This window comes from Syngnathus leptorhynchus, chromosome 11 (genome assembly GCF_054491065.1).
Source record: "Syngnathus leptorhynchus isolate UIUO chromosome 11, UIUO_Slep, whole genome shotgun sequence".
NCBI lineage: Eukaryota > Metazoa > Chordata > Actinopteri > Syngnathiformes > Syngnathidae > Syngnathus > Syngnathus leptorhynchus.
In genome coordinates this window covers 9,362,770-9,373,564 of record NC_141205.1, presented here as the reverse complement: position 1 = coordinate 9,373,564, position 10,795 = coordinate 9,362,770, and the positions used below count along the sequence as shown (strand labels likewise).

General features: G+C 40.9%; 1 protein-coding gene across 1 annotated transcript; it reads right to left on the bottom strand.

The window, feature by feature from the left end:
• Positions 1 to 2,648: 2,648 nt before the first annotated feature.
• slc6a1b (solute carrier family 6 member 1b) lies at positions 2,649 to 10,060 on the bottom strand. Its single transcript, XM_085925184.1, has 14 exons — positions 9,814 to 10,060; positions 9,450 to 9,581; positions 9,127 to 9,227; positions 8,411 to 8,520; positions 7,913 to 8,045; positions 7,117 to 7,251; positions 6,730 to 6,833; positions 6,051 to 6,175; positions 5,544 to 5,656; positions 5,339 to 5,470; positions 4,882 to 4,984; positions 4,693 to 4,793; positions 3,825 to 3,992; positions 2,649 to 2,762 (listed from the first exon to the last, which is right to left on the bottom strand). Exons 1-14 carry the CDS (start codon positions 10,058 to 10,060, stop codon positions 2,649 to 2,651), a joined length of 1,818 nt encoding a protein of 605 aa, XP_085781310.1.
• Positions 10,061 to 10,795: the final 735 nt, after the last annotated feature.

Genomic DNA, 10,795 nt, shown 5'->3' with positions numbered 1-10,795 from the left:
CGTTTGTACAGCGGAGAGAGAGAGATGTGCTTTAGTCTTTCTGAGAATATTATTGCGGAAAACAGCAAATAATACACTTTCCTTTTCTTTTCCATTTTTTTTTGTTCCACATTGAATCGACAGAAAAAAAGAAACAAAAAAAAAGTCAGGTTGTACGGACATTCACAGATACATGTATTACACAGTCCAGTTTACAACATCATTCAAGAGAGAAAACTGCAGATAGTCACTTTGTACAAAAAAATGCATCGAATCCTTCGTCGTCATTTTCATTTACGTACTTGGAAAGAAAATACATAAATAAAAGAGACCTAACGGGACGGATTCAACCTGATTCCTGTCGCATTTAGCTGCCACAGAAGCAAATATTATCATCAATATTTATTCATTTTTTTTAATACTCTTTCTTTACAGTAATAAGATAAGACAAGCTATCATTTATTCCTATTGCCGTGCAAACTTGATATGTAATAATAGGTTTTCCTTTAGCCTACGAAAAGGAGTCGCCAGTATTTAGCCAGATTCCAACCTCGATCGTCATTTATCATTATGAGAAATGATGTGCACAAAGAAAACGCACACACGCATAAACGTGCGCACACACACATACACACATTAGATTGGATTTGTTGTCCAAAGATCCCAGTTTAAATGTTTTTAGAGAAGGAGAAATTTTGATTATCTCGTATTTCCTCAAACAGTGGCCGTACAACAAATGCCCATTTGAGATAAATAATCATCTTCCCCAAATACGCAGACATTAAAATATGAGCTATACCTATTTGGACTTTGTTGCTAACCAAAACAGCAATACCTACTGAAGCACGTAAACAGTATCTCAGAAGCCTAAAGAAAACAAAATTGTAACTTCCTCAAATCTGTGGTCATTCCTCAATTTGACGCCACAGGACAAATGAAACCTAGATGTCTCCTTTTTCCCATTGGGAAAAAAAGGGTAATTATTATTGTAATTATTTCATTTGACACTGTTGTTCACGATGTGCCGTTTGATCTCTGTTGCTAACCAAAATAGCAGCACCTACCGAGATAACAATCTAATCTCACGTTAACTTCAGATAGGGTCTTTAACAACAACTAACATTCGAGCAGACTATAATAGTTTCTCACACCATAATGGTGTGCAGTTCTATTCTTTTATACCGAGACACCGTCTTTTAACTGTCACGCCATTATGTTGGCTATGGCCGACATGCGGTCACGCTACAATGTTGTTATAAGAATCTATTAGTTCCACCCAGTCTTTGCCCTGATTTGATCTCTTTAATAGTACTCTATATATTGATATAAATGAAATTCTCATCTATCGTTGTTTAATATTACTGGAGAAAATATATTTGTTTGAATAAAGGCCTCTCTGCGAATAAACATTTCTCCCTCATATGTGGCCATTTAATTGAGGAGCTACGGTAGACATCTTTTTAATTTATAAGATATACTTATATAACTGCTTCAGTGTACCTTATCCGGGAGCATTTGGTCACATCCACCTTTGTTCCTGAGGAGTCAGTTACTAAATACTGTATAGTTACTGTACTGGTTGTCACAGAAACCTATGCTATAGTCAGTCATAGCTTCTCTGTCATTTAAGCTTATTGTTCGAATACGCGTTCACACGGGATGCTCGTAGGATTATAGTACACGATGGGATGTTGCCATGATTGACAGTCTGCTAGGGTTGATCACATGCTGTTATTAAATTTGCAAGTGTACCTGTAATAATCAAACAAATGTGTGTGCTCGTTTGGTCCTTCTCTGTCTCAAATATACAAAACTACCTCAAAGGTATTCTTCAAAAAGAAAGGATTCCAACAACACACTGTACATAGTTATTGTTCTTCAGAAAAACAAGACAAAACTGTCAACAGTGATGACAGTCTTTGCTAGATATTCTACTGAAGTATATATCTCTTTTTTATTCTTAATCTTTTTTTTTTCATAGGTTTCAAACTCGTACTACAAACTGTACTTGTGCTTTTTGAATGTGTAAGCCCCCAGACACGGCTGGTAAACAGTTGAAATGAATAGTCTGGATCTATTATATTTGGCCCCATTCGCATTCCACGTCCATATATTTCCATTTAATTTCTCACTTAAAACATGGCCTCTATTTTATGTATTTACTTATTTTACAAGAAAAAATGCGTTGAACCCAATAGTTGTAAATGTATATGTGAAGCGCTTTGTTACAGCTTTGGCTGTTATGAATTGCGCGATATAAATAAAGTTTTATTGTATTTCATTGTATTGTCTTTATACAGTTATTGTCGTCTAAACTATCAAGGCAAGCCTTTAAAATTTAAAACAATGTCTTTTAATGTAGTTTTACTTTCTAACATATTTCTCTTGTTAAAATGTCTTTTTTTGCATAATGAACTTTATAAGTACACAACACGTTGGCTGGGTAGTTTCCTCCGTATGATACAACAAGAAAATAAAAAAAACAGATTCCATATTTACAATAATAACAATAAATGCGGTCAGGTTGGTCTCACATGTCCCCGGGAGGTAGGTGAATGAAAGCAGACGTAGACGTCTGGTGGTCGTTCCCAACCTTGATTCCGCTTCTCTTGGGCCGTGTTTGGAGCCCGACGGAGAACCGCTGAGACAAGAGAGAAGCTCGCGAGGTTCTAGATGTACGCCTCCTCGGTGGCGGGGTTCTGACTCTGGCTTTCCGTCTGTTGCTCCGGACCGTTTTCTTGAGCCCTCACCAGCACCACCGGCTTGATCATCATCCTCAGACGCTGCCGAGGCAGGACGATGAAGAAATGGATTGATTTGTTTGAATCATTTCATTTCGTCACATCCATCTATCCTTCTTGATGTGTACCATCTTATATGATCCATCCCTAATAGATTCCTGGTACATAAACCAAACTCATCCTTGAAATCCCAAACCATCATCATCCTTCTCATCATCAGCACCATTTAAGTGAAGCCGCATGACGAGAGACCCCATCTGAATTTCGTGTGCAGCACTCGTGAACTGTAATGTGCCATTTGATTGCTACAATTAAGACAATCAGCTGCCACTGCGCCTCCCGACACCTGCACGTCGCCGCCGACAGCCTCTGTAATTAGCGTCCATTTCCTGCCACACTACTGAATGTCAAACTCCGCCACCGAAAACATGGTGAAATGCCTAAAAATGCAGTTCAATCATCTGCATACAATCGACACTCATTTCAAGTAGTTGCACAGAATTCATTACAATCTCCATTTTACAAATGCTTTTACCATATGCTCGGCTTCTCGTGGCACTTATCCCATCTTCACGCCACGTGCCCACGTTTGCTTATTGCAATAGTGTTGTGTTGCGCTGCTCTGTTAATACACTAAATCGCATTATGCAAAGCTGTGGCACTTCAATATTGCGTGTGAAGAGTCTAAACTCGAGCTAGGGCGGTATTTTTTAGATTCTCAAAATGTATGTGTGTGTGGAGGGGGAAGCTAGGTCAGTCAAAGTTTGCATTGTAATGCACTTAAAATGCTAAGTATAGTATTACGGTGTATCCAAAATGTATTCACAGCGCTTCAGTGCTTTTTCTCCATTTTATTTCACAGTCTTATTACAAAATGGATTTTTCTTTTCCCGGTAACATATTGCTTTGATCATCAACCAAATAGAGCCAAGTGTCTTCACTGTGTAAGCCTCAATACTATTTGCCTCAAGCATTTTGAATGTTTCACTTTTAATTTCATGGCTCACGCTGCAATTATTAGATAAGCAACATTTTTCGCCCCCAAAGCTCCACCCCAGTGTGAACAACACATGAAAAAGAGACAAAAGCCAGACGGAACGTTACCTCTTTGTAAGTGCCTTTGAGTGTCAGGAACATGTAGCCCATGTAGCCAGGGATGAGGACCATGGAGGAGAGCGCCATTAACCAGCCGACACCCTGGCCCCAGGCTGGGAACACATAGTCACCCATGGTGAGGGGTACCATCTGTACCGCACTGAACAGGAACACACCCTGCAAATGAGACACCGGAATACGAATGTCATCGTCCGCATCCTCGCACATACGAAATGCAATCGAGGAACTTTTAAATCTCTCGAGGTCAAGTTTGTCTCTGAAGGACACCTGGAAATGGTCAAAACAACACCAAAAGGGCCACTTCTATCCAACATAGAGTTTTGTTTTATTGTGATAATTGATTTTTCAGGTTGCAAAGTTAAACTGCCTTTATACCAGAACCAAATCTGAAATGTAGACGTTCTGTGTGCTGTATAGTTTGGAAAATCTACAAAACACACCTGTCGGTCATGTTGAAATACTTTTGCTCACACGGACAACCACTTATTTGAATGAAAGTGTTTCAAAAGAAAATTTAGCATTCCTTACCATTATGCACAAGCTAGCTTGGTAGCGCATAATGCCAAGTACGGCAAAAGCACGTTGTTATTCAAACTTTTGTAGCACATTACACTGTGCTATCTAAAATAAATATAACACATGTTAAAAATGTAACCTTCATAAAGAGTGTGTTTGGTTTACGGTGTACAGAAATCTGAACTCATTGAAGTGTATCATTAGCCTTTGCAAGTGCTTTAGTCGTCATAGGTATGGTAACTATTTGCGTGAAGAACACCGATCATTATGAAATGCAAAAGAGTAGGTCAATAAGTAGTGTAGTCATGACTCTTCTGAGGCTTTGGCTCTTTGTACGTACCGCCACAATGAGCGGTGTGAATACAACCCAGCAGGCCTTCCACCACAGACAGGGACGGTAACCGATCATTTCCTCAATATTGTCGTAGAACTTATTCACTCCTGCAAAACATGAAACCATTGTGAATCTATAGTATCACCTTAGAATCTCCCTAAATAAAATGTTCCCCTTATTAAAAGTATACCTCACCATAGAACCACGAAATGGAGGTGCACTCGAAGAAAACGAGGAACAGCAGACACATCCCGCTGGCTGAGTAGTAGTCAAAGAGCTTAAACACATACAGGCCACCCTGCAGAATAGGACACAAGAGGATGTTGATGAGGGAGAGAGCAGGGATGGAATCGTAACATAAACGGAGGCAATTAGGTTGTGCGGGCAAGTAGCAGGCCATCCGAGTGGAACGACATCGAGAGAGCGATGTCTCATTGGTGACGACATGACATCTCTGCAACGATGTCCTTAGAAGGTCCATCTCAACTGGACTTGAAAGCTCATAAATTCCTTGGAAGCTTTTGTTCAGCATAGTCTCCTTTGGCGCCTGTGTCCTACTTTTTCTTTCCGACTTGATGTTGTACATTCCAGTTGACTTTGGGTAAGAGTCAGCCTACTTGCCAGAGAATCACCAGATTGCTGTGTTTAATACCTGGGTGATGTTGGACAGTCCGATGATATAAGAGACGAGGCAGACGACGGCGATGAAAATCTCGCGCCGCTTCCGTAGAATGTGAGGGAACTCGTCTACCAGTGCGGTGATGAAACCTTCCACGGTGCAGAACTGGAGGAATAGCTCAGTCAATTCGTTTTCATGTTAACTCTTTTGTAATGGTCACTTAAGGTTCTGACAGTACCTGGCTGTCGATTCCCAACATCAGTAGCATGGAGAAGAAGAGGATGGCCCACAGAGGGGAGATTGGCAGCTGGGTGACAGCCTCGGGATAAGCCAAAAATGCCAGGCCAGGTCCTTCAAACAAACATTGTTTAATTTTACTTCAGGATGATTTGTTTAAAAGTTGTTTCAGCTTAAGTGTAATTAAAGTGGTGCAACTATAAGGCAAGATAATAAAAACTACAATAAGTAAAAAAGAAGAAGCTAAAAATAAGTCCAAAGCGTCCTTGTGGGTGCCGAATGTCAAACTCAACTTGAGGATTTACAAAGGATGGGAAGATTTGCAAAATCACTGCGCAATTTTCATTTTCTAATTAACCCAAAAATCAAAACCCAGAGACAATTTTCCCCTTTCTGACTCAAAGAATAACACATCTAGCAAATTCAAGAGCTAATTATTTGCACGGCTCCGAGTGTCTGTTGCCTTTGTTGATTGTCGCCATCGAGCGTCAACATTGATTGCAATTACCTGAGGCTGCCACATCAGCAATGGGTCTCTTTGTCACGTTGGCCATGAATCCCACAATGGAGAAGATGACAAAGCCGGCGAACATGCTGGTGAAGGAGTTGATGCAGCAGACAATGACAGAATCTCTGTCGGGAGGGAGACAAAGCACAAGGCGGCCATTGTCACGCCGATATCAATTCCTTATCATCCCGTCACACATTGGTGAGCGGGATGGCGGCGGTGGGGAGCAATTGGGTGGGCACCCATTTTGCATCCAGTGCTAAAGGAACGGCCGCTTATTTTGAACCCGTTTTTTTTTTAAATGACAGTCAGTTAAAATCCAAGGTTGGGATGCTGACTTGTGAGGTTCAAAGAAGAAGTTTGAAAGCAGCACAGCAAAAAGAATTAAACAATTTTGCACACTGAACTGCAGTACAGTCATAGTTCAGTTCTGTTACTCAAGGAATTAGGGGCCGAACAAAATATTCATATATCCATCATATGTTTCTTATTTTTTGGTACGGGATCTGCGTGCCAACGGTCATCAATAATCATTTCAAACTGTGAGTTCAATACTTATAAGTTGCTTATTGCCAAAATTGACTCTGAAAAAAATGTTTTTCAACATAAAATTTCAACCTGGTATGAAACAAGTGGTTGGTCACACGAAATCCAAGAAATTAGTGTATAATAACCGTACCTGTATACGTTGTTGTTGAAGGGGTTGTAGCTACCCAGAGCAATCAGAGAGCCCAATCCCAGTCCGTAGGAAAAGAAGATCTGAGTTGCAGCATCCAACCAAACCTGACTCGCAGTGAAGAAAACAAAGTAATGACATAACAGTATTCGTAACTTTAATTTTGTACATATAAAGCTTTCTTAGGGCGTCTTTATTGTGTCTATGGAACTCTGTTGGTTGAAGTCAATTTTTTTTATGGCAAAATTTCCCAAATTGGTGGCATGGAAGTAAATAGTGATACCAATATTTTACGTAATTGAAACTGAAATTATGCAATACAATTAATATAAATACTCCATTGCAAAATATAATATTCTCAGAAGCAAAACAACAGCGCAATACCCGTACCTCAGACTCTTTCAGTTTTTCAAAGTTTGGCGTGATATAAAAGAGGACTCCATCCATAGCGCCAGGCAGACTGATGCCGCGACAAAACAAGATGAACAGCATAAAGTAAGGGTACGTGGCTGAGAAGTACACCACCTGAGAAGGACAGAGAGTCATTGTTAGACCATTTCGGTTGTTTTCCTTGTTACAAGAAATTACGATTGAATGAAGTGGTTTCAATCATTTTTGATTCTTGGATGACAGCAAACAATTATGTCTGTAAATGTAAAGCTGTCAGGCCTTGCCTTGCAAAAAGAAAATAAAATCCAAAAGAAAAGGGAAAAAAAACAATAGTGGAATAGGACTCTACCATTTGCACTCTTGGGCAAAGGGATGGTTCGCGACTCTATTTGGTAAATTCCTCCCACTATAAATTTCTCAGTAGATGCACCAATATAAAATGGCCCCACAAAATTTAATTGCGCTTTTTGTGCTCGCCGGAGGAGAGTTAATAAAATCAACGTACTGCATATGGCTGAGCACATTTGGCTTTAGCACGATTATACGCTTTAACGGTTTTTATGACACTACGCCACAACGTTTAAACCAACACAGTTTCAAATTGGACAATTGAAGGGTAAAGTGAAGTTACGTAATCCCCTTCCACCCCCAAATCCCCCCAACCCCCGGGCACAATAATCCGACGTGTCACGGTGACAGCTCGGCGACCTTGAGCGATGAATCGCGCGTCTTGTTTGCGGCGAAACGACGCAAGCTAAATGCTTCCTTTGTGCCTCGTCCTCGGACACTGACTCACTTTGCCGGTCCAGCCGACCCCCTTCCAGATGCAGAAATAGACCAGCACCCAGGCGATGGCCAGAGTGATGGCCAGGGGGAGCCTGACCTCTCCGGGTTTTTCCAGGCCGTCGGTCAGCTGGTGCATGTTACGTCTGCAAGGGGAAAGGCGTGAAGGTTCTCTTTTACTGTATGCAAGAGGATTTTGATTTGTGGTAATCTTACATTCAATATGGAAAATCCCAAGAAAGTAGAAGTATGGATTCAGATTTGGTACTTAAACTAGTTTTAGATTTTTCATGATTTATTTTTTAAATTCAGTGATTTACAAGCTCATTTACCACGTAGCAGTAAGTTCCATTTCCTGTTCTATGGTTATCATTACAAATTTCCCATTTGGTTATCCATAGCATCATTTGTAGAAGAATTTTTCCAGAATTTAAAAGTAGCATTTTAAACGCTCACTGAGCTGAAGTTTCACAAGTTTTGGTCTGTACCGGGACTTTAATGTCCAACTTACTCCCAGAACTCCACCACAGCGCTAGTGAGGTTCCTGGTGTCAGTGATGCTATAGTTGGTGTAGCAGTTCTCTGTGTTCCAGGAATTACCACAAGTCTGCCATGGCAGATCCTGGAGAGAGCGAGAGAGCGAGAGAGAGCAAGAGAGAGCAAGAGAGAGCGAGAGAGATAGAGAGATAGAGAAAAAGAGAGAAAGAGAGAGAGAAAGAGAGAGAGAAAGAGAGAAAGAAAGAAAGAGAAAGAGAGAGAGAAAGAGAGAGAGAGAAAGAGAGAGAGAGAGAGAGAGAGAGAGAGAGAGAGAGAGAGAGAGAGAGAGAGAGAGAGAGAGAGAGAGAGAGAGAGAGAGAGAGAGAGAGAGAGAGAGAGAGAGAGAGAGAAAAAGATCTTTTGACTTGGAACTGCACTTTCCCACCTCCGGGTCCAATTCTGTGTGCCAAGTCCATGATAGTCTTTGGGGGCTCAGGGGATAGGGGAGACATTGCGATTTCATGCTTCCCTCTAAAAACGGGATGACTCATCGCCAGATTGCATTTATCAATCGCTTGTGTAAAGCGCTAATTATGTGGGAAAGGAAGCAATAAATGTCATAGTCCCTTTAAGGCTTTACAACCTTTTTTTGTGTTTTTTTTTCTCATGCAGCCTATGGTACTCCTAAGTAATGTCAGGATTTTACATTGCCGTTGATTTGTTTTGTTAATGATTCCAAAAAGATACTCACTGTTGTGAAGGAGTTGTACAGATAGTAAATAGCCCAGGAAATGATAACAATATAATAAATGTTAAGCCAGAAGGAGAGAACAGCAGCAGCCAGACCGACACCTGAAACAACACACAAGGCCTTCAATGAAATACTGGATGAGACATTTTTGGATGACTGCTCTTTTATGATATTGATTTTTTTTTTTTTTTAAGAATAATACACTTCATTACCTTTTTGGACATTCACCACGAACAAATCTTATTTTATGTTATTGGTCTACAATGGTATTTGGTAAAAACAACAACAATATTTGTGAAGAAGATCCTTTTGTTCTGTCTTACCTTTGAACATAGGTGCCAGCTTCCACACTCCGAGCCCCCCAATAGACGTGTACTGACCAAGAGCCGTCTCCAGAAGGAAGAGGGGCATGCCAGCAAATATCAAGGTCAAAAAGTAGGGAATCAAGAAGGCTCCTGAATGAGAGGTAAAATAAAAAAGGGAGGGAGGGTTCAGTGATGGGAACTATATAAATGATTGACATTCAACAGCATATATTCCAGATGTATCAAAGGAAAAAGCAAAAAATAATGGGCGAATTCAGCACAGGATGCCTTTGCGTAATTACGCACAGCTACTCATTTGGATTTTAAGCGAAATGGAATCCCGATATTGGTTCCTTTGGAATGAAAAACGAGTCCTGATTACCTCCGCCATTCTTTCCACACAAATAAGGAAATCTCCACACGTTCCCGAGTCCAATTGCGTATCCCACACACGAGAGCAAGAAGTCAAATTTCCCGCCCCACGTCTCTCGCTCGGGTAAGTCCTTTTTGCTCTTCTGCACCTTCACCACAAGCGTTTTGGGTTTGTCGTTGGCCGTGTTCGTCGGTGCCTCGCTCACGGTCTCCGTGAGGACGTGGCCGTCCGACGCTTTGGTCCCGTTCGTGGCCATGCTCGCGTCGAGGACGAAGGAAAGAGGAGGAGGAAGGGTACCACTTCAGCAGCACCGGTTCGGGTCACGCAGCTTCTCCGTCCCCCCGGTTCACTGCCAGAGGAATGCGTAAAATGTTCATTCAACTCACAAGAAATATCTTCCACTTCCGCGTGGATTTGAATGCGTTACTTTGCTTTAATTGTGGGAAAAGACAAAAATAAAAACAGCTTAATTAACGCAATAAACTTGTCACAGTGTAGCAGCGAGCGCTTGCGTGCAGAAAAATGTCCAGGTTGTTCTCTAAAAAGCGATTTGGGAGCCATACGCGACGCTTAAATCTTTGCATTTACGCGCGGAAAACACAACAAACATTGGAAACAATCATCAAATCCAGAGCAATGATGGAAAATTACACTCGTGTACCATATTTTTGGAGCATTTTTTGGAGCGGCTTTTCATATTTTCTTTTTTGCCCTTCGCCGTGAAATAAACGCACGAGCGGGGGAGTGCGCGCAATTACGCACGAGAGTTGAATCTTTCCCTCTTCAAAGGGCTCACATTTATATCTAATGTGTTTTGAAATCTCTATACTCGACATAACAATCCTTTTCTACAAAACAGGGGATTTAAAAATTCGTAGGAAATGTATTGGTTATTATCAAACAATAAAATCTAGCACAGCAAATCATTAAGAAAACCAGTGCGATACTTACAGTTGACTATTAAGTCTTCCTGATGAAAATAAATCCCCCA